This window comes from Chaetodon auriga, chromosome 17 (assembly GCF_051107435.1).
Source record: "Chaetodon auriga isolate fChaAug3 chromosome 17, fChaAug3.hap1, whole genome shotgun sequence".
NCBI classification, from domain to species: Eukaryota; Metazoa; Chordata; class Actinopteri; order Chaetodontiformes; family Chaetodontidae; genus Chaetodon; species Chaetodon auriga.
Genome location: NC_135090.1, coordinates 20,845,570 through 20,870,000, shown reverse-complemented (window position 1 = coordinate 20,870,000; position 24,431 = coordinate 20,845,570). Strand labels below are relative to the sequence as shown.

Below are 24,431 nucleotides of genomic sequence, written 5' to 3'. Positions count from 1 at the left end.
GCCAGCCGGTATTGAGTGCCAAATTGACTCCGGAGTCCTTCTCACTCGTGCCAGGGCGAGAAGCTAAAGAGGAGCGGATGAATGTACGGCGGGCAAACGGGAGTTTTGACATTCAGTGCGATGCGGGTCTGACGTCGTCATTATCAGCTTCACACGGAGATGACATTACTCAGTCTGGGCGGCTGAGAGCGCAGCGGCTAAGCTTCAATGTCAGGTCATATCTGCTGTATTTTGATATCAGCAAGTGCTAACTTTGCCTCCGGTGGATCAATGTTAACGTGCAGGTTTGTTCATTTGGTATAAACAAAGCAAGAGCATGAACTTATATGGATGCACCTCATTCATTGGCCAGTTTTACAGACCAGCGTCCTGCATCATCTTAAATCAGATTTCAGTGACTGACAGCGGCCCTGCAGCTCCAAACCAAACCTGTTGATATATCTTCCCAGAGGCGTGTTGTGTGGTCATGTCACAGGGAGTGTTTCCTGCATGGTTAGCACGTGTGATGTGTTTACAGGCATCACACCTCTCTTTTGACTCCTTTTCACTTTCTGGTCGACTGAGGAAAATCCCACTCTTGCGATCATGCCCATATGTGTTTCCATGGCTTTCCGATGATGTACATAAATATAGAAATTGCTTGTGCAGATTGTTGATGACGGCTTTCTTTGGAGTTTAGAGCAGACTGATATGATGGCGGTCTCATGCTGAAATCACAAACCGGCTGGTTGGTCTCTTTCTCTTTCTCTCCACAAAGAAAGTCTGCTTGGACGCACACTGAGTGATTTCTTTGGCCACTTGGGGGATCAAGTTGTGAACTCGGCATTGACATATCGTCACCTCGTCAGCTGATGTGGTGAACTGGTTAGCAAACATGTGCTTATTGACACATTTGGGAACTCCAGCATTGCGTCTGGAGTCGCGTTGTGTCCACCTGGTGAAGTCCAGAATTCACTCTGTTAGCCGTTTCCAGTCTCTACCAGCTCCTGATTAAAATCTGTGTGTTTAGCTGCTAAGTGCTCCTCTATGCTTCCCAGCCAGCCAGCTACCTGCTGAGCAGCAGTTTGTTTTTAGAGCTTATTCACAGAAAGCAGCTGCCGAAAAAACAGCGCTGAAACTCAGAGATCTGCAGATTCAGGTGACCCCTTTCACACTGTTTTCACCTTTTAACATAGAAGCTCTGAGTCAGTAAAAAGACGGAAAGTCATACGTCTCCATGCATCAAAATGTTGTTTGGTTTACGGCTGCAAGGACACACTGTTCACCACGTTTAGCAGGTTTAGCCGTGCAGCAAGGGCGGTTCAGAGAGTGGCTCTAAAGATGGACGTAAGGTAATTGAATCTGAAGTAATTTAAACATAAAGGGATCAGCTGAAAGTTCTTAAAGGGACATTCCACATTTTCACCCTGCGTGTATTTCTTTTATCAGATTTCTACTCATGTTTTTCGAGGTCATATAACCCAATATCAGATACAACCTCTCAGCGGGTTTTAAAGACTCGTAACAGCAACGGTTCCTGACCCAGCCTGAGCTCTCCAAGAAAACAAAGATGCTCATCCTTGAGACAAGAAGAGGAAAAAATACAAGAAATGTTGAAAGAGGAAATTCAGAGATCTGCCTTCCTCAGATAGCCCGTGGCACAGTTTGTGCTGTAGGTGTGAAAATTGATCTTTAAGACGAACACGCAGCAGCTTCAGTTTGTCGGAGCGCAAAATCAAACTGAAAATCCACACCGGTTTTAATAAAGAGTAAAAATAATAAGCCTTTAACGCGTTTAAAGCCTCTGCAGTTGATTAGTCCCTCAAAAGCTGTGCGAGTTGGCTGATGATGATGATAATGCAGCTTTTCACCTGCTGAGATTGAAATTCAATATGTTTAATTCAGATTTCTTTGAATACATGCAGCTTCATAATTTTCTGCCCTCGCTCTCTTTTCTCTCCATCAATACTCTCCAACTCTCTCCCAACATCTATTAAACCTCACTTTAAGATATTACTGACATAACCTGCAGCTGCTCTTCACTCTTCAGCACATTCACGAGCTTAAACAGAAGCTGGAAGAAGAGTTTGATGCAGAATTAAAGCAAGATGCTTCGAACGGGAAGCAGCTGCCTGTTTCCTGTTAAACAGAGATTTGATTGGACAAAACTTTCACCAAATATCACCTATCATGAGGATGAAGAGGTGACTGCCTTCGGCCAGTCCACGATTTCTTTTATTTTTTCATCAATTTGACAGACATCAGCACATTACACTGTGAAAACCAACCATAATACACAAAAAGTAGAGACAGGGTGCAACCTTTGTAAATATCACAATACACACAGCTTAAATAACACAAAGATAAATGAGTTTGTCGCTGCAGAAAACAAACATCTAGCGGCTCCGGTGATGAAGCTGCCTGTTTCTGCTGCCAAAGCAACAAGCTTTGAAGTCTGAACACAGAACTGTGGAGTGGAGTTTATAAAACCGCTTTCAGAAATTAGTAGATTTGGAGTTTGCAGGCCTCTGGTTTGTTTGATATGTTACGTAACAGACGTACAAGGTGAAATTAGGAAATATTGCACTAAGAGCGTGCAAGGCTGGATGACCATTCAGGACAAGTGATCGGCCGTGTCAGGGCGAGGCAGCAGCCGCCGGGGCTGAGAAACGAAGCCGACGCGTCAAAAACTGCAGTTCTTTGAATGGCCACTTGAGGCTGGCAGCAGAAGTGAGTCCCCATAGACCCCCATATTAACAGGTTCACTGCACTGTATGTACCTGCAGGGACTGACTGTAAACACAGAGCTGACGTATCATCACCTTTCTGTCCATTCAGTGAACCTGGAAGCAAACAGCTGCTTATTTACACGTCCAGCAGACTTCAGGCAACACCAGCATTTGTTTTGGTGTTGAGTTTGTCTCCACCTGATGAACGTAAGTCTGGTATTGGCTCTCCCTTTAGCTCTGTTTACCTTTGGGAAATCTGGCTGTTTGGCTGCTAAAAGCTTCAGTGTTTTCACCGACTCGTCTCCACTTGTGTCTCTGTCGTCTGGCGCTGGGCGGGTATCATGCAGTCGATTCTCAGAGATGTTTTGCCGACAACGGCTGCAGCCAGAAACAGAAAGGCTCGTGCTCTGCAGAGCTGAGGGGAACCGTTCTGTGATCGATGCCTTCAGACTGATCCTATTTTATCTGATTTCTTATAGAAGCCCCAAAATACTGCCTGATAAAAATCGAGTTTTAAGGCCTTTGCATTTCAAATGTGCGGCACTCAGCTGATTTACCACAGGCTGACTGACGCAGCACTACCACAGGAAGACTGGTTGGTCTCTTGGGCTCTGGGTGAAGTATAATTATGATGTCATGCATATCCCACTGTGTGCACTGAGAGCCGTTATAGGCTAAGAGGGTTAGAGCAGCTCATGGTTGCCCCCCCCCCACGTTAATGGCAGTACGTCGTATCACTTGCCTCAAGTCTTTAAGTGTGTTATTCCCAGTACAAGTACTGCAAAGTTCTGATACCGTGTTGTACTCACGCTGTGGCCTAATCCCTTTAAACTACTGAAGCGCCACCTGAAAGGAACAATTCACTCTGTTGTTGGTTTAAACAGCAGATTTTCCTCTCCAGACTGAGCACGTCCTCAGTTCTTGGGCCTGTTGAAAATCCTCCTTTGATGCACCTTGCTTTGCTCGCCTCCCCTCCTCTGAGTGATTTGATGTAATTTGACTAGGTGGCTGACAGCTCTTTTAAGAGAGGCCACAGCTCCAAATGTCAGCTTCACCGTGTTTACACGAGGAGAGGACGAGACGGGGGGGGGGGACCAGAGAGGAGGCTGAGGAGAGGAGAGGAATCCAGCCGGGGTCGCCCCCGTCCTCTCTCCCTCTTCTTCTCTTCCTCTTCATAACGCTGTTTTTCCCTCCTGGTTTTTGTTTCCTCCTCCAGCCCGTCTCCCTCTCCCCCTCTCCCCCTCTGAGTGTGACCTAGTTTGATCCTGAATGGTTTGCGGGCTGTCTGTCTCTGAGATAAACTCATTTGCTCTGGATCATTTAGAGAGCAATGCCATTTCACTCCTCCCACCCACCCACCCGCCCACCCACCTCCCCCCCGCTCTCTACCCTCGATGTTATTTGGGGAAGCGTGCAGCAGAATGTGTCTGCATGTGTACGCGAGTGTGCGAGTTGGTGTGCGTTTGTGTGTTCTTTAATCTGTTAAGTGGGTAGAGACATATGGGGAGAAAGGACAGAAAAAAGCTCGCACACCGAGCTGTCACAAAATGAAAGGGGATCACTGGCTTCAGATAAGGGTTTGAAGTGTTGCATATATCCAGAGATATCTGTCACACAAACACAGAGAGCACTGATAGGCAGATTTATTCAAAAAGGTCACGCTGCAGCTTGTGTGTGTTTACGCGTGTGTGTCGGCTGCTCTGCGCACTGGGACTTTAAAGCTCCCGTCAGACCCGCTTGTGCTATCAGTGACAGACGAAGGTGCGCGTGGCGTGTGTTTTTGGGTGTGTGTTTTGTTCCTCTGCAGGCTGCTCAGAAGCGTCACGTACTGGAAGCACAAAGCCGTGGGTTGGGTGGCTCTTGTCTGGTCTCAGTAGGCTAATTACACTGAGTGCACAGTGATGGAGCCGCCTTGATTTATTTATGATTCCTCTGCTGTCCCACTTGTTCTCATGAGCCAAGTCATCATCCAATGCGTCCTCCATTGGCAAATCATTTCTGAGCCTCATCCTTCTCCCCCATTTTCTTTTGTTCTATAATTGCTGTTCAAACATTAAAAGGAAAATTCAGCCCTCTCTTCCACACACACACACACACACACACACACACACACACACACACACACACACACACACACTTCTGCACAGTCACACAGACTGTTTTCAATCAGCCCTGGAGACTTCATCTTTGGGTCGACCAATGCGGCTTCAGTAGGGGACTGATACCAAAGCTCTGACGTTTATCACTGATGTTTCAGATCATTAAAACAATTTCTGTGGTAAAACTCCTTCGTACTGTGGCTGCATGCAATGCAGCTACATGTTCGCCGCCTTTTCTCCTCAGAGAAAAGGAAAACTCAAAAATTAAAGGACCCTGAAACACTGGCTGCACCACCAGTAGCTGTTTCAAACTGGGATGAAGTGGTGTACTGTAGATGTTCTCTGTTAAAATAACATCATGAGGGACACAAAACCAGCACCTCAACTTCATCTGTGGAGAAACTCCACAGCTGCAGGATCTCAATTAAAAGAACAAAGATGGACGCTGCTCACTCGCCGCCAGAGACTGACGCACTGCAAAAGACATATCTCTCACACAGTCTTATTTTTAGACCTCAAGACTTACATCTTTAAGAAGCAGCTGCCAGGAAGTGAATAAGTAAACTTTATTTACAGAGTTCAAAGACGCAAAACATGAAAACCACACAGACACATTACAGGACAAAGTGCTGATGAAACAGGTGAGTTTTTAACAGCTTCTTAGAAACATGTGAAGATGGAATTCACAGCCTTTCAGAAACATGGGGTGGTGTCAGCCCGCCAAGTCTGGCGGCCTCATGTTGGATCACCTGGAGCTCAGATGCAGACGAGCGACTCAGTGCGGTAAACAGTGAACTCCAGTGATCAGGACGGGCTGAGACAAAAAACACGATAACACAGCTTCAACGGTGACGTGTCTGAGTGGAAGAAACAGGATTTGACCGCTTCCTTTATGTTCATGGTCAGAGAGAACTTGCAGGTTTTTTGAGGCTCGTTTCACATTAGCCGCTAAGGGACCGACACAATGCCGCTCTATCAGAAACGCTCCCGGCGCCTCCGATAAGGACGTCCGTTTCGTCGGGGCTGAGTTGGAGGAAGTTATCTGGCATCCAGTCCTTCATAGCCACTAGGCGCTCTTGCAAGGTAGAGAGTTTAATGAGGTCATCCGAAGTGAAAGAGCAGCACAGTAAAGGGACCCGACGCCGGCGCCGTCTCTCAGCGGTCTTCAAACAAGGCAGCATGTAGATCGCTACGCTAATATAAATAAACAGTAAATAATTGAAAATCCAACCGAGGGCATTTGTGACGCAGTTGGAGGGAGAAGGCTGTGTTTGCACTTAAAAATCTTCTTTTTCAGACTCCTTGATTAACAAGGCTGCTGGTTAAATATTTAAGAGTTTCAGTCAATTTAGCCTTTGTTCGCTGGCATTGTCCCAAAAAAATTCCCGTTCAACCTTGGAAGCTGGGGTTTTCGCAGCAGAGGGACGTGTGCCTCGAACAGGTTTTGCAATGTTAAACAGCTGCGTTTTCTTCTTCTTCTTCTTTTTTTTTTTTACATCAGCTCGAATGTACAACATGCTTTTCAATTACGCTGGTCTTCATTGAGCTCTCTCACTCTGCTTTTTCTCCCACTCACCTTTTCCCGACTCGCTCACTCTCCAGCTCTCATACCTCTTTTCTGAAGTGCCTTGCTGAAAGGAATAAAGAAGCTTTTAGCCTCTAAGATTATAATCATTCCTTTTTTATTCATCATAATTGCCCACTGATTGCAGTAATTTCTGTGCACTCATAATTTTAGTGGTCTTTTTAGTGCTTGGTGGCTGCGTACCGCTGGCTGTATTTATGTATTTGTGTTTTCCGCGTGTGTGTTTGTGAATGTCTGTGAGTCAATTTGTCTTTTCAGAGTTGTTAAATGCGAGAGGGCGCGCTAATGTCGCTGTTTGTGAGTCAGAATTGGAAAGAGAAGGAGGGGCGGCGGGAAAAATAGGTGGCTTTGTGAAGGAAGGACAAAGCAACAGGGGCATTTTTTTCATGTTGGCACAGCAGCAGAGAGCAAGTGAGCAACAGACTGCGATAGAAAGCGACAGAGTGGCTGTGAAAAGAAAAAAACAAAGTGATTGAGAGAGTGTCTTAACTGGAGGCGGATAGAAGTACAGAGTGCAGGAGGGCTGAAGGACGAACATGAGAGGAGGGAGAGAAAAGAGAGAGCAAGTGGTTAACGCAGCAAAGGAGGACGAACGGAGGGAAAAAAAGCATCAGGACGACTGAAGAGAAGGTGAAAAATGAGAGAAAATAAAGCTCAGAGAGGAGGTGAAGGGAGGATTGTGAAAAAGGGAGAGAGAGGGAGGCAGTCGTTGTTCCAGTGTCACTCATGGCCTCCCTCGGGAGAGTTTAGACCTTTAAAATCTCCTCCTCTCCTCCGCAGGCCACTAGCACTCCTATCACCCCCTCATCGCTCCTTCCCTGCCGCCTTCACTCCCTCGTTTCCCGCTCCTCATCCCTCCCTCCTGCTCACTTTGCGCTCCTCCTTCGCTGCTTTCCTTCCTCTCCTCCTTTGATTCCTCTTCCTCTCTCTCTCCTCTCTTGTTACCGACTCTCAGATGCTGCCGTTCTTTTCCCGCCTTCCCTCCAACGCCGAAGCTGCTATTTATAAACCGACGAACTGTACGTGAGTGTGGCGTTCAGGGAGAGGAAGAGGATGATGGGAAGTACGGGAATTGTTTTTGGTTTGTTTGCGTGCGTGCGTGCGTGGCGGCAGATTTCAGTGAAGGATCTGAAGCGTTCATTCATATCCTGTCATACTGCATCACAGTCTGGTGTCGTGCTACATTTCAGGCACGTAGTGGTTTGCAGCCAAACTTCTCTTTAAGCTCAGCTCGTGGAGGAGATATCTTTTTTTTTTCTTTTTTTTCTTGTCAAAAACATTTGGGTGACACGGCCTTAAAAAGTCTGAAGCAGCCGTTCAATCAGCCCAAAGTTAAAAAATGCTCAATTCTGAAAATGGCATTTCATGGATGGGTGAACAGCGGCAGCCTTCGCTTCTCTCGAGCGTCATTTCCTTGCTTATTGTTGTGGTTACAGTCCACTGTGTCCTCGCCGTTTTCTAAATGGCCTCTCTGGTTCTTCACCGTAGGTTCGTGTCACAAGCAGGTAAAAGCGTTAGTTGTGGCAGAAGTACCGGCCGAAATTTGGCTCCGATCCAAAACAAAGAGATGCCATGTCCACGTTCACGGACGTGCAGCTGTGGTGTCATGGTGTGGTGGAGAGCAGTGAGTCGTCGTTTCAGCTGAACGCATCATGAACCTTCTGTTCCTTTAACAAACATTAAGTGTTTGCTTTTAGCTTTCTCTGCTGAGAGCCGAACCTGCGCATTAAACATAGAACAGTTTGTCATAAACGCTCGTTCTGGTCAGAACAAAGTGATAATTGCACAGATGCACACAACAGCAGCACTAAGAAGATTTATTCTTTTCTTTTTCTATTGATCCTACTGATGCTTGAATCAATACAGCATTGTCAAAGTGCCCACTTCTGATCTGAGCCGTACAGTGCGTCACACCGGCAGCAGAAAACCACCTTTGTCAGGTGTTTTGCAGAACATGTCGGAGTTTGGGAGCTCACGTGATGTGGAGCACAGTCGTGATGGTTTTCTGTCTCTTTATTGAACCACTGAAGTCCTCACTTGGAGAAATCGAGGTTATTCCTGCTGCTCACCGCCCATGAGAGACCCTCAGCTGTCTGATCACATGGTTTCTGGTACAAATGTACGAATAAACTACTGCTTGGTGCCACTCAGTAGATGCCTCCCCTGCACATCCGTTTGGTAGAGTTCATACCAGATGACCGACCTGCCGTGTGGGGTTTTTGTCTCCCCCTTCTGGCAGTCAGAGTAATTACACAAACATTGTTGATGGTTCCACCATGCTCCCAGTTGCTGTTGGCTTCCCCATGACGATGTCTGCTCCCCTCTTCAGTGCAAACCAGTCATCGCTGCCTAAGACGCATCACTACCGATGTGCCACCAACACCAGATCTAAGAGCTCTGGCACACTGTAAAATCGTGGATTTACCTGGCGGTGATGGGCTTAATCAGCTCTGTGTGAGCTGGTTTGGGCTTCAGCGTGATGGCCGTTCAATCGTATGTAAAAGTACCACACGCCAGCTTCACATACAGGAGGCGACCGCTCCACATGTCGCCGGCTTGAAGAGAAATTAATGTCAAAAACTGCCCTCCCTCCGGTTTGATCTCCTTTGTGGTTTGCTCTGCTGATTCTTCAAGGTTTATGTTTCACACTCTGTGACATGTGATGTGAAATAGCGATGGCTGCCATGGGAATAACGACAATGAGCTTACATTCCTGAGCCTTACAGGCAACCTTTTAGTAGATGTCTCTGCGTTGCTGAGGTGCATCCATCTCTCTATAATTGTTGGTGAGTTTTGTTTTTTTTTTTTAAACCAAATGTGTGGGATTTTTTTATCCATGTTGTGTATCAGGGAGAGATAGTTAAGTGCAGGCCTTGGGCACAATGTGTTTCTCTGATGGCTAATACAGTAATACAGCCCACACACTGGAGTGTTTGATAAGAGAGAGCAATGGAGCGCTTTAGACAGGGATTGTTGTTTCAATTTCATTTAAATTGCATGTGATTCAGTAGCAATTTCTCACCGCTTGAGTGTCACTTAGATAATAGCATTATATCTGCAGATTTGGGGTGTTTTGCTGCCAGGCGATGGAGTGAGAAATGGACAGAAACAGATAGAGCTAAGCAGGAGTGAAGGTCCGCTGTGGTGCGCCTGTGTACACCAGCGAATTCCCACCCACTCATTTTACATCAAAAAAGCAATTCCACAGCATGAAGCCCAGGCTATTGATTTAACAGTATAAATGTTTGATAATTCATATAAATATTCCACAACTCCAGCAGGAACCAGCGCTGACTTGCTGACGAGGAAATTGAGCTGCGTGTTACATAAAGATGGACTCTTAATGGATGGAGGTGAATGAAGGAGAAAGTTGCGGCTCTCTGTGGTTTGTGTGCGATGAAGATGAAGATGACGCGAACCCGGATGGGACAGGAGGCGTCGGCGGGCGTGTCGGCTCGCCGCTGACGCAGCCTGCATGAGGGGGATTTGGATCGTTGGTGGAGACAAACAAACGGAGAATCGCTCCTGCAGCTGGTGGATGTAAATGCTGTAAACTTGGACCAAAGTCTGAGCAGAAGAAACAAACTTTGAGCTTGTTTCCAATTCGTAATTTCACTAAATGTTGGTATGCAAATGTTAAAGATCATTAAAAGACCGCCATGGCTCTTCTGTCTAAGCTGATCACCAAACAAGGCTGTTCCCTGACGTTACACGACACACTGCTGCCAAACAACGCTGGCATCGGTGCAGAGTTACCCAATACTGCTGCTTCTGTGACTTCAAGTCAACGTTTCATTGATGCTTCTCGCCTGATGTGGCAGTTTTGGGTGTAACTTAATTAACATCGCAACCACAAAGTGAATCCAACAGATTTGATCAGCATTTAGTCAGCGAGTTAAGGTTCGTCAGCGTTAATTTCACAGATTTCTTAGCGTCATGAGTGTGATCAGTGTCTTGAGGAAGCTGGGAGAGTGGTGTGACTGTATTTGAGAGAGCGACCTTGCCTTCTTTGTTCACTGTCCTCCAAGCTGTGCATACGTTTTGGCAGATTTTGTATCCTTTGCATGCAAACTCCAACCGAGAGCAGAGTAAACGGTATTGGACTTGACTTGGGAGTGAAATAGCGAGCTGTCAAACCTTGAGAAGGGTACATCCCAGCAGGGTCTGCGGTCGTTTTCATTTACCTGAGGCTCAAATGAAACCTGTTGGGAAGAGCTATCTCACACTGTCACGTACTCTAAAACTTACAAAACAACCCCCCCAAAAAAATAGCAGATTGCGAACTGAGGAGCCGACAATCAGGATTCTGCTCTGAAAAATTTGCTCTGCTCTCATATTCTGACCTTGTGCTCTGTGTAATCTTGGCTTGCAGAGTGATAACAGCTTGGGTTTGTTTGGTGCTCGCTCAATAGTTTTGTTATTAATAAACAGCCATATTTATGCAAATGATCTTCTCTCCTGTGTCCACACATACCATCCGGCATTTGCTGCCTTTTTAATTCTTTACTTTTGGGGCTTGCTGGTGGAAGAGAGCCACGTCCAGGTGTCAAAGAAAGCAGAAAGCTTTTTCTCTACCTGGTTAAAAACTGCATAGAACTGTGTAAAAAAAACGAGTGCAATCTATTTAAAAATGATTGAATTAAATACCCCGTGGTACCAAAGGCAGCGTCATGCAGCACAGCAGCCTTGTGTGACATTGAAATAAATCAATGTGCATCAATGATCCTGTAGTTACGACGATCCAGTCGTGTAATTCAGCCGTAGTTAATATCGCCTGCACTTCCAAACGCTGCATTACTTACTGATCACTTAAAAACTAATTATGCATACAGTGAAGCTAGCACGCTAACACATGCTACAAAGATGGAGGCCGTGCACTGTCACACATGCGTGAATGACCATCGCACCAAAGTTGAACTTGTGAATTTGCTCACGAGCTTCTCAAGGATCGTGCATGTGTGACCTGGACATGAGTCCAGTTCTGCCTCATCTTCTCCTCTCCTTCCTGCTTCTCACCCCCATTCTTTAACCAATCAGGCTTCTGTTCCCTGTAGCAAATCCCGCCTTCCTCCTCCTCCTCCTCCTCCTCCTCCTCCTCCTCCTCCTCCCCCCCGCCCCACGCCCCCCTCATCATCCATGTGGTATGTTTTCACGGCACCCCGGCTCATTGTTTATCGAAAAGGCAGTTGGTTATCGACCACGAGCATCAATGGCAAACATGGTGCGTGTAAACCACCGCAGCACATCGTGTGTGTGTGTGTGTGTGTGTGTGTGTGTGTGTGTGTGTGTGTGTGTGTGTGTGTGTGTGTGTGCGTGTGCATCTCCAGCTGTGAGGAAAGGCCTGTGTCGCTCTCGGTTTCTTTCCCTCCTCCCTCCATCTGTTTCTCCATGCCGTCATTGTGTATTCCTGCTGTTTTCTCTCCCCACCTCTACAGCATCACCCCCGTTCTCCCTCCCCCTCTCACCTCCCTCGTCCTTCGCTCCATCCTCCCTGCCGCCTTTCCCAATCTCCATCTTTCTCTCCCTCCATCATCTCCCCTCCACCTCTCCTTTGTTTTTGTTTTCTCCTCTTTCTGGCTCTCCTTCCTCACTGTGTGTTTGTGATCATACATAACTTTCTCCATCGTCTGTGACCTCTCTGTCTCTCTCTCTCTCACACACACACACACACACACACACACACACACACTGTCCTACCTCATCCATCCATCCATCCATCCATCCATCCATCTGTCTATCATCACAGATTCTCTCTCTTTGAAGACTGTGTAAGCTTGGAACAGACTGCCACCTGCTGGCAAGAAGAAGCACCTGCAGCCAGTACAAACGTCATCTGAGATACTGTTTCACAGTCAGTGGAACAGCAGCTCTCCTACTCCTCTTTATTTTCTCACTGCAGTATCCGGCTTTGCATTTAGTTTCATTTATTCATCTGCATCTTAAACTCCTGCGGCCGCCTCGGTGCCATGGGTGCCAATCCACAGACCTCACTGTCCGTTATTTACAACGGCCACGTCTCTGCTAGAACGATTGATCCGGGGCAATCAGAGGCTTTATTGTTTTGTTTTTGCATCATGTTTTGTATCCAGATGTTTCTCCCTCTGGCCCCTGCAGGCTAATGGCGCTCCGGTCTGAGAATTGGCACTAAAGGATGAGGATGATATCACTTCTGGCAGATGGAGAAAAAAAAAAACTTGTAAACAAAAAGCGCGTTCTTGATCGATGCAAATGTGTTTTTAAATGCGTGCGGCTGCATCTCGACGTGTTCGAGGAGGACTGTATGTAGAGCGATAACAGGGCAGATTTTTCTTGCAGCAGCAAATCGGCTTCATTTTTAGGTGAATGCTCATAGAAATCAGCTAAATGTATGTAATAAAGCAAAATTAGTGGGAAAATCATAGTGGTAATTATCCTTTTATCATCTGGGTATCAAACGCAGTGGAGTGCTTTTACTTCGGTGGTAGTGATGAAGTGCATTTTCATAAAAAAAGGACCTAACAACCTGTGAAAATGATTCAACCCTCCCTTTGTTGTTTCCACTGAAATCTCTGTTATAGTCGCTGATTGTGCAGAACCGTCCGCGGCGGTGCCACAGCTGCTGTCAGCCGCCTGTTTCTTTCTCTTCTTTTAAATAAAAGCACTACTGTAATGAGAGGCTTTTACAGTCAATTTAGATGCCTCACCACCCTCCGGAAATCATAACTAGCTCTTAATTGAAAGGAGATGTCGAGGTCAGCGTGAGGCTCAGCTGATGTGAAGCCGCATTGCAAAGATTTATGGCATTTGTGTGTTTTAGTGTACAACAGAGAGCTTTGTGCCGAGGACTCACTGAATTCTTTCCTCTTATATGACTGTGCTTCAGTGTTACACCATAAAACACCAACACTGAACAGAAACCCAACTTTTGATTACCTGCGTCTGCATTACACTCCTCTGGGGATTACTTGTCATGATTCATTTTGCACATATTCCATTAAATTATTGATATTCCATTTTCCATTGCGTGTGTTTGTTTTACATATCGTCTTCAGCTGCAGTTAATAATGAAATACTGCTGACTCACACAGCCACACAGTGTTTTCCCTCTCACAGACTTCAGCGGCAAAGCACATAAAAATTACAAATATTGCAAGTGAGCAACATTACGTTTCCAGAAGCAGTCGCGTGAAATTTAAATGAATTGCTAATAAAACTCTCTCTCCTCTCTCTCCTCGTCTTCTCTGTGTCTTTTGCCCACACTAGAAAAGCAGCGGCAAGTCACTCCAGGCCCATCGACGGGTGCCGTTATCGGCGGCATCCTCGGCGCCCTCGTCTTCGTCGGCATTATCATCGGCATCGTCCTCTTCATCCGCAAGCGCCAAGAGGACGGAGAGTAAGTCTTCATTAGCGATCCTGCATCTACTTCATCATTTATTAAACTTGCTGAGCAAAATTAATCTCCTCCTCTGGCACTAAGGCTTATTAAAACTTATTACATGTCACGAGGGCCCCGGCAGAAGTACCTCGGTCACAAATCCTGACCTGAAGTTTATAGCGTGAGGCCGCCTGCAGATTTTATTCCCCGAATGCTCGGCCCCCTGCCCCCCCCCGTCACCCTGCAGCTGTAAATAGGAATTTAGTGAACCTTCCCTGTTTTAATTCCACTTTAAGAGGTGATTTTCGCTTCCTGTGGAACAGCAGGGTCTCCAGCGCATTAACAGTCATTGTTCCCCGTCTGTTTTGTCGGAGAGGTTAATTAGATTCACACTTACTGTATGTTGCAAACATGTGCAGCCAATTACAGCGAAGCAACGGTGGAATGAGGTCAAGAGGATTACCAAAGTTACAAGCAGCCAGAAACGATGAAGTTCGGGGTCAAAGCGTATACAGACCGTATAAATGGCCAAAGCATGACCTCTGACCTCTGTTTTAAACATGGCTGCAAAAATACAGCCCTTAAAGGACCAGTGTGTCAGATTTAGGTGGATCTATTGGCAGAATATTCATTAGCATGTTTTCTTCAGTGTTTAATAACCTGAAACTAAGAGTATTTGTGTTTGTGTTACCTTAGAATGGGCTCTTTATGTAATACTGCATATTTGTAATACTGCAAATATATAAATATTACTTTCATCAGTGGGCCATGGGCTCCACCACCGTTGAATTACCTCAATACGATAAACAGTGACTTAACGGACATTTAAATCCCCAGTGTGTTGGATTTAACCATCTGGTGCTCCAGAGTTTGGTTTGTCCATTCTGGGCTACTGTAGAAACACGGTGATGATGGCGGACTCCATGGAAGGAGGAGGAGGAGGAGGAGGAGCTGCTCCCTCTGCGGATATAAAGAGCTCATTCTAAAGAAGCGAAAACACAACTATTCTGATTTTCAGGTGACTTTACGCTGATAAAAACAACATTTCTGCCAACAGATCCCTTTTATCCTCCACACTGCTCCTAAGTGAAAATAAAGATTCTAACTCTGAATTTATCAGGTAGATAGAAAGAAATCCAAACAACAAGGTGTGCGATGGCTGATGCGTCACCGTGCATCAAACCGTGTGTGTCCTCCCACAGAAAGAGACACACAGGAGTCGCCGAGCCTCGAGCGGAGACCAGCCGTTTGTGTCTGTGTGGATTTCCTGTTGGATTTGCGTTTGTTCCTCTCGCTCTCTCATCTGTCCCTCACCGGGGGACGTGTGGGCTGAGTGTGCCGCTGCGTGTGGAGGTTAATGCTATTATCTGATGGACCTCTATGCTGCAGCGTATTTGCTTTTGAGTTTATTAAATTCATTTTTATCGGTATTTTGCAGCGGGACAGGCCTCTGAAATGAAAAGTACTAATGAGGTGATAGTTACTGATCCTGCTGCATGAAAACAAGAGCTTGTGTCTCCTCAGAGAAGCATCTTTGACATTGCTCAAGATCTCAAACGTCATTTTAGCACAACCTCTGCGAACATTAACCAAAGGGAAAAATCATTCCACCTCCCTGCAACTCTCTTGTCCGAGCTCGTTATTTAAAGACGGTCGGCTAAGTAGAAATTCTCTTCAAATAATGCTCATCGAGGACATATTAGCATCATTAACGTCTTCTTGTGCAAAGTAATAAGTGATAGTGTTTGTTTCAGCATCGATACTGAGGCAAAGGAGGAATGTTTTCTTTCTTTATTCTTATTACAAATCCACAGATTGAACACTGACTCTGACAGAGCAAAAGGAATCAGAAACAGATGCATTGCCAAGAAGGTTGTCACATACAAGAAATACACCTCGGTAATTGGTGCGCTGCGGTCACAAGAAGCACAGGAAAAGAAAAGAAAAGCAAAAACAAGGAGTGCAAAAGTCAAGAATCCTAAATAGAAAATTACAATACTAAATATGACTGAAAATGCAAAATACATCTGTTTTTAAGTGGGTTTAAAATGTGCAAAAGAAAGACCAAGCAGCACAAAACTCACCACTTCAACTGGAAAATGTGCCTTTTTTCAAAACTAAGTGCTGGACTTTGCATGAAAAGATTCATTGATAGAATCTCAGTGGACTGACGACACAATGGGACGTCCTCAGAGATCGATATTTCAGGACTTTCTCAGTGTGTGCACTCTCTGCTGGACAGCTTGTTTCTTTATTTGATACAAAGAAATCTGATGTCTAAAGGAAGCTGCGATCAGTGCTCCATTATCTTTGTCTTGTCTCTGTCTAGGGGCCCCCCCAAGCACAAGCCCCCTCCTCCTGTGAAGGCAGGCAGCTCAACAGAGATGGTGAGTGGTCGACGTGGCTTCAGATCAATCTTTATTGTCACCGTGATTATATTCGGCTCACACGTACAAACACACACACAAGCAGTCCATTTGGGCAGTCATAATGGGGCTAATGGCTATTGATTGGAGATCTGAGTTGGCTTATGTGTCGAAATAATTAGCTTGGTTTGTAAAGAGCTCCATTAGAGCGCCCCTCCCCTCCCGCTCCTCCTGTTTTATTCCATCATTCTATCACATTTTGTTGTGCGTGTACCACATTATGTAATGAGACTAAAACTGTGCAATTTTATGCTGATTAGATGTATAAGAGCTGTGTAAAAGCCTGTAAATGCCCAGGCAGGGGTCACAGGGTCCAGCAGTGGAGGCTTATTAGACACACAGTGTGTTAGAGAGCACCTCCTGTGGAAAGTCCAAATCCAACCTCCAGTCTTTGAGGGCGAGTTTACATGAAGTCACAAGCAAACGACAAGTCAAATGAGAGTCTTTCAGGTCTCTAAATGCAGAATTTTGAAAGTTCAGGACACCAGCGTGCGGGGGTTCGCATCCTGTTTGTGCTCCTGCTGTGGCTCAAGTCACCGTGGACTGTGTTAAACCAGACTGTGATCTTCCCCGAACCCTAACCGAGCGCTGCTAGCACTTAAACAGCTGTAAAAAGGTTTATTAAACTCACAGGACCATTAAAAAGAACAATCAACAAGATGTTTCAGTCTTCATCAGAAAGAATCAGCACGTGACCTGAGATCCATTCATTAACATTTCTTCACTGTGTTAAAACAAAGCAGAATCAGTTAGCTTCACATTCCCTTCAGAACGTTTTAGCTGTTGTGTTTAGTATTGAATTCTGAGAGGGAGGAAAGATCGAGCTTACGACCGTGTGAAACAACCAGAATCTGTGATGGACGCTTCCAGCAAGCAGTTTGGGTAATAATGTTACCGTTCACCTCCATTTTCCCTTCAGAATGAGTCTGACTGTCTGACTGCTCATTTTTCTTGCCCCATCTGACCTGTTTTTATCAGTGTAATCACATTCCCAGATCTCAGCAAATACTTCGGTGAGTGCAGTCTTATCCTGACCAATAAAACGATGACTTCAGCCCCGGGAATAAAACTAGTAATTTTATAATAAAAACCTTTAAAGCCAGACAGCGTGACAGGATCATTTGTCAAGATGTCTGCCCCTTAAAGACACCATGGTGTTTGTCTCTTATAATTAAGTTTAACATGAATTTACTGGTTTAACACAGCCAGTTAAAGTTTGCTGACATTTGCTTAAATAAGCCACTGTTAACTACGGTTCACGCCAGACTCAATGAGGCCGCGGCAACAGATGTCAGATGTCGGATATTGCTCGTGAGGAGTGGGTAATTTCTTATTTCAGTGACTTCATAGTGGCTCTTTATGACTGGAGTTTCCAGCTCGGTGATAAATATAAACCTGTTTTCATGCATCGTCTCCAGCTCCCGTCGTCTTGGCTGTGTTGTATTGTTTCTGTCTTGTTCCCGTCCCTGTGCTGATGTGGTTTCTGCTCATGTAGCTGAACAAGCCATCAGAGCCTCCCACGGCCACAGAGACGGCACCTCTCAGCCCGGGAGAGGTTTACTACGAGCCCACAGGGGGAGAGCCTGTCACGGTAACTCACGCACCAACACAAAGCCATGTTTTTGCTCACTGACACACGAGCCGCGTTCAGTCACAGTGGGCTCCGTATCTGTGTGGACAGCTACACACTGTGCTGCAGGGACGTCATGGTATTTCTACTTTGTACCAATCAATCAAAGTGTATTCATAGTGCACTACTACTGTGTAATTATTAAAACTGCCTAAAATTAAATTTAACTTATAAGTTAAAGTCTTTTCATCTTTCCTTAATATCCAATAGGTTATTTGATGGGGGGTGCCGCCCCCCTTGTTAGCAAAATGACCAAAAAGCATCCCCCTTGCTAACCTGCCACCCTGCTCTCCATCCTCCAGTAGCAGAGGCAGTGCAGGGGCAGAGGGCTTGTTTGTTGAATACGTTGCCTGTTCGACTCATTGATCCTTTATCTGACTGAGATTTGTGCAAGTGAGAGTCAACGACCCGACCGTGGCTCCGAAATATCAGTGTGCTGATAAATCCCTGGTGCTGAAGTAACAGGTGTATTTGGAAAAGGTTGTTTGCAATATGGCGTCACGTCACTCTTTTGTAGTGGCGCAAACTGCAGATGGAGGGCAGGAAGTGATTTTCCTCATAGGAAGCACTGTAACACACACTCAAAGTGGTCTGCGTCGTTTATGTTTGCTCAAATCGATCAAACCAAGAAACCACAAGGAGCTTTTATCGAGTACCGAAAGTTGTTGAAATGCAAGAAATTGGCTGAAAAACGCTGGAAACTGACTTGTTAACAGTCTGCGTTCGAGCTGGATAACGGTGGAAATGGTTTAACGTTAGCTACTGTTTTAAATCTGTGGTGAGTTCAAGTAATAGCTACAAGCAACACGACTACGACTTGTAAAATTAACATTAACAGTTTCACATAAGACAGGTGAACGTAAACATTGTACCATGTTTCGCTAAAGGTGATATCCACCATACTTTCCTCTCATGATATCGTCTAAATAAGCACAGTAAGAACTTCCCTCCATCCCATCCATTGCATTTTTCACTTCCTGCCCTCCATCTGGATTTAACGTCATATGACTGCAAACAACCTGTTGCGCCTGTTTCTCTAAATCCAGCCCTTTGTCAGTTTTGTCTGAGATCCATAATATCCTCTGAACTATATATTATAAATACTCAAATCTAAACTATATTCTAATCTATATAGTGGCGTCACCTTCATGATCACCTTTTAATATCCCATAATTCCCCTGCTATGTGAAGGAGTTTTGATAGTGTCCTGTCAGGTCAGTTGAATGTAGAATGATTTAAGTTCATGTAATATGATTTGTGTTCCCCTTAAACATGTCCGACATGAATCTTGCAGAACCTGGATGATGAGACCACCGGAGCCCTGAACGGCGGCGCCCCCCCAGTCCTCGACGACTCGACCAAATACGACAACATCAACGAACTCAAAGACCACGCCGTCGACGGCCACCACGGCAACGACTTGGATTCATCCAACCGCGAGCCACCGGCTACCAACATCTCTCGCGGCGAGAGCTTCGTGTCTCCCGCCATGTATGTGTAGCCACGGCAAACATAGCACCGCATCACGGGCGTACGGGCAAGTTCCAGGTCACCTAAATTTGCATGGAAAGCAAAGGAGAGCACACTTGAAATCAGATCTATTATTCATGAAACTTTTTCAAAATGGTTTTAGCCAGTTTTAACCAACACACGGTGACGTTTTGCAGGTCTGTTTATTCTTCTTTAACGGGCACCTGGAGCGGGTGTTATGTGTTTTATTTGGTTTTTCACATTTCCCCATGAAAAACACGTTTTTAGCTGCTGAGCTTTAGGATTGTTAGCAAGGGATTCAGGCTTTTCTTCTTTTTTTTTTAAATCATCATTTCAAATATCTGGTAAAGAAAATCAAAACAAAGTACAAAATATCAAACTTTTCAAAGCAATTTTAGATGCACAAACACAGCAGTTCGTGATATCCGACAAGCTTTTGAAATCATGTGTATCGCAAATGATGAGGCGGGCTTTGACAGCATGTTAATTACATGGAGAGGTGTTGCAATGTAGGTGAACTGGAACACTCCCCTCAGCTAATTAACACACAGCGCTCTGCTTGTGTGATGCTTGCAAATCCAAATTTCCACCAAAAAACAAAAACAAAAAAAGAAAACAACAGCAAGACAACAGCATTTTCAGTGGATTCAGTATGAAATATTATATGCAACGTTTTGTGCCATGAACATACGATGTCCCCATCGCAGAATTAGTGTTCCATGTGAAGCTGCCAGTCCTGGACTCTTCTGTTTACAGCAGTGGAAAGTGATTTTGAACATCTTTTCCTCTTTAAGTAAGGATAAAACAACAGGCTCCTCTCGCAGCTTTGTACTACAGAGCAAGTAAAAATACCATCTTTGAACTCTTTTCAAAGTACTCTTCTTCCACGGTTGGTTGGGTGGGTTTGAATTACGTTCACCTGAATTTGGTCCCAGGGATTGTGCAGCCTGATCATCCGGCTGTTCGGGCAGCTTCAATGAATCACCCGAGATCTTTAAAAGTATTTCAGTTATTTATCGACTCCCACAGTTACTCTAAAGAACAGCCTTCCCCACTCTCGCCCGGGCAGCCCAGTAAAGAAGCATTCCACTTTATTACGCTGTCAAAGGGCCTCATCCGTCCCCGGACCGCAACACCCGCCCGCCGGAGCGCCGAGCAGCTCGTTAGCACTAACGGGGCGGAAGTGACACGGTGCAGCCTGGCAACGATACGTGATTAAGATTCCACGATTCACATGTGCTGCTGTCAACGGCAAGAGTTGGCAAGGCTGTGTGCTGGGAGAGAAACTGGGTTTACAGCGAAGCACACACACACACACACCACAGGGTTCTTACATGTGCACACACACACACACACACAGAAACACCAATGTTTGTATTCAGTCCTCGCCTTAATAGATCACACTATTAAGCTGTAAGACATGATGAGGAATGTATTTTCAGAGGGTGAAAGTGTTCGGCGTGCATCAGAAGAATACTGCCATGACAGCCATTTTTAAGCGATTAAAATGGTCACACACTCTGACACACGCAGAACATCGCACATGGAGGAAACATGCATTCTGCATTATGGCCAATTGTCCAGTTGAAAGCAGAACAAACAAACAAACAAACAAACAAACAAACAAAAAAGCGATGAACAATTATGCCTGGCTGAAACAAAAATTGGTCTTCATAGATGTCAGATGGTACCAAATGATGAACAGTGTAAATAGTATTGATAATATTGATGAATAATATATTGTTGGTGAAATGTGTACACATTAAAAATAAACAAGTGTCGGTGTTATCAGTGCCTCTGTGCAGGGGATGGAAGCTTGTTAAATGTCAAATTGAGCGATTTAAAAAAAAAGAAGTGTATATTACTATTTTACTTTTCACTGGTACATTGAGGTTGTCACTTAATACTAAAATGTTTTATTTGAATATATTAAAAAAAACAAAATGGTGTGGATTTTACTCCTTGTTCATATTACTCTGCATGGCATGATCGGTGGCTTGTTGAAACACTTTCCCAAGGCTGTTTGCGGAATAATCTTCTTCATTTGTAAAAACACTTTGAATGTCAAAAAAGGACGCTGTTTTTTTTTTTTTTGTTTGTTTGTTTTTTTAAACGCCGTCTCAATGCATCTGTCACCGTCGCGCACGCCACGAGCACAAGTCCAATTTAAGTTGAGAGAGCGGGATTTTCCTGTCGTGCGACGGCTCAGCGGGCCGCCTGTTTTCGTCTTTAGCGCCGATCCCAAAATGCAGTCAGCGTGGAATCGCCGTCTCTCTCGGCCACAGAGTGCAGCGCACACAGAGATGCAATCTCTCCTCTCCTCTCTAATCTTGAGCCCTTGCTTGAGACCTTGGAGGCACACAAATCTTCCTGAGCTATAATGTCGTCAGTCGGACGGGGGGCTGTAGCTGACCGCGCCGGTTAAACCCACCCACAGAAGAAGGTGGTCGGGTGGCGGACGCACTGCAGAGTGAACAGTTGATAAACTGGTAGAAACGCTGATGGAGCTGACAGATAGAGGTTTAAACCGGAGGAGAGACACATTAATGGAGAAACCAGGCCGATAATAAGATAAACAGGGAGGAAATGTTGAAAAGATTACGAGGAGAAAACAGAGTTTTCTCATCCCAGCTTTCGCTTTCCGCGAGGTCGCACCAAATGAAATACTTTCCTTTATCTGACGAATGACAATCATCTGTTCGTATGTAACCGTCGCTAGCTTAGCAGGAGAGGCTTTTATTTTTCTTTATGTATTTGTCGTCCACTTTTTGCTGCATGCCAGCTGAAATACCACGACGGAGAATTTAAGGCACAACTTTTGCTTTACGTGTTTGGTTTGATTTGTCGTACAGGGACTGACTCATGGTGTGGAAACTGGTTAGCAGAGGTGCACATTTGGTTCCCAGCTAACTGCACCATCAGTTCGTTACAGACGCAGGATGAATAGGGGCTTCTGCAGCAGCTAACGGTGTAAACGTTTCCTGCGTTTTCTGTCTGAGATGCTTGTTTCGATCAAAGGGAACATCTGCGTCTTCATGGAGCTACGGGATAAAAGCTGTTTCCTTGTTTCCAAGAGGAGTCGGACCACCGTGCACCGGTGTGGTGCAGGGTCAGACAGTCACGCGTGATGTGTTTGACAGCCCTGCTGCAGAACAAAAACTGTCACGAGGCAGAATTGAATGCAATGGTTTTGCCCTTTTCTCTGTAAATTAATTTCCTAAATGAAATGAATATTTAGTTTTCTGTGGATTAATGTTGTTTGCCAGCAGGCTGCTGTTGATCGGGGTGAAGGGAAAGAGACAATCATTGGGACACATTATATCAGAGACCAATGACTCAGCGAGCGTTCAGCATTGAATTTCAGCTCTGCCGTCTCATGTGGGGGATCATCCAGTTTTACCCAAAGCCTTACGTTTAATGGAGTTGCTTCGTTCAGACATATCTTGAATTCTTGACACCGCCAGGAACACGGTCATGAAACTGCCTCCTAAAACGGAAATTGCAAAGAATTATTAACTCAAACTCAGTTTACGGGCTGCATTTGGCCAAAAGCATGAGTCAACAGTTCTCAGATTGAGATGTGGGAAAGCTGCAGTGATTTTAAATGGATTAGCTGTTAGATCTAAACTCCGGGTCCGTCCCTGTGGTGGAAGCTGCAGCGTTGCATTTCGGCCAAGGTGCTTTTCTCCGTCTCCCCGCCGCCACCTGTTACGGGTTTGATGCCAGAAATACAAGCTGTGAATGTCTGCGATAACGCTGTTCGCTCTGAATCTGTTTGCCCTCGTATTTTTTCGTCCCCCCCTCTCCGTTCTCTCTCATTCATCCATTGTCATCACAGCTTTTCATCACGGAGCCAGACGTGCCTTCTTTATGTTATTTTTAGCTTTTCAATTCTCACACTTCTTGTCTGACAGTATAAGGGATGATGAAAGGGGGAAACACACAAACACAGGATGGGTTTGACATTGATGATGGCGACGCTAAGAAAAAAAAAAAAACACACTGGAGATGTAATCATATTTTTGTGAGTGTTTCTCAATTTCCTTTCATTTATTTTGTTTATCACAGATCGATTATCATTTTGTATGCTTTTTGGGAAACCTATTGTACATGTTTTACAGATCATTGTCTTGTCAAATAAATTGTAAACCAAAAGGAAAGGAGGTCTGGGTGGTTGTTCACTCCCGACAGCTTCCCAGGATCAAGACTGAAGCAGCACCAGCAGCAGAACAGCACACCTGCAGACCTGGTAGGTCCAGACATCTTGTTAGTATCTTCAGGTGATATGTAGATGTAGCTTTAGTTAATCTTCCATCTCAAACAGGCTGTCCGTGGAAGGTCTGAAAAGGTCTTAAATTAGATTTTTTTATGGGCATAATTATGGCTGATGCAGAATCAGCAAAGAGAAAAAAGAAAGTTTACTGTGAAACAGAAGCAGCTGAAAAGGACGGCGATGGAGTCGTCCCTGGTCGGCCACTGAACAAATGATTTGTGGGATTTGAAAGTATTCATCCTTCCAGGTCTGTAATATGTCTATTTTATTTTTGATATACACTGCAAGATGTGGTTTTCCAACAATATGTGAGTTTACTTTGGTAGCGAAAACAGAGCTAGCTAATGCTTTGGCTAACGTTAGCTGAATGTAGCTAACGTTAGCTAAATGTGGCTAACGTAACAATTAAAAATTTCCAAAACAGATCAGCTGGCAGGATCTTAATGAATGGAGGTGCTCATGGGAAACGCATTTGTCATTTCATGAAACACTACTTTTGTCCAGAGGGGGCGCCAAAGTCAACCTGAAATGAAAGTTCCTTGTCTTGTTTCTAATTATGAGAGGCCTTATACGATGAGACGACTCAAAGGATTTAACGTTACGCAAAAAAACATTAACCCCACGTTGGTCTCGACTGAATCTGTTTTCTTTTTTTCTTCTTTTTTATACATATTATAGATGTTTGGCTCAGTTCTGCTCAGAGCACTACCTGCAGTCGCAACTTTGCCTGAAGGCAACAAGATTCAGGAAAGAAACAAACCATTTACCGATGATGCTAAGCTAACGGGGTCAGGGCAGAAGCAAAGTCTTAAAATCTGCAGATGGTATCAGCTGGACTCTGGATGACACCGTCCATCTGTGTTTG

General features: G+C 45.0%; 1 protein-coding gene across 1 annotated transcript in view; it reads left to right on the top strand.

Moving 5' to 3' along the window:
• pvrl2l (PVR cell adhesion molecule related 2 like) overlaps positions 1-23,450 on the top strand; it is a 260,909-nt gene extending 237,459 nt beyond the window's left edge. The window contains exons 7-10 of the mRNA XM_076754006.1: positions 13,635-13,764; positions 16,076-16,133; positions 17,668-17,763; positions 19,097-23,450. Coding sequence (XP_076610121.1) covers positions 13,635-13,764; positions 16,076-16,133; positions 17,668-17,763; positions 19,097-19,303 — 491 coding nt within the window. The 3' untranslated portion in view covers positions 19,304-23,450. The remainder of the gene's footprint in view (positions 1-13,634; positions 13,765-16,075; positions 16,134-17,667; positions 17,764-19,096) is intronic.
• Positions 23,451-24,431: the final 981 nt, after the last annotated feature.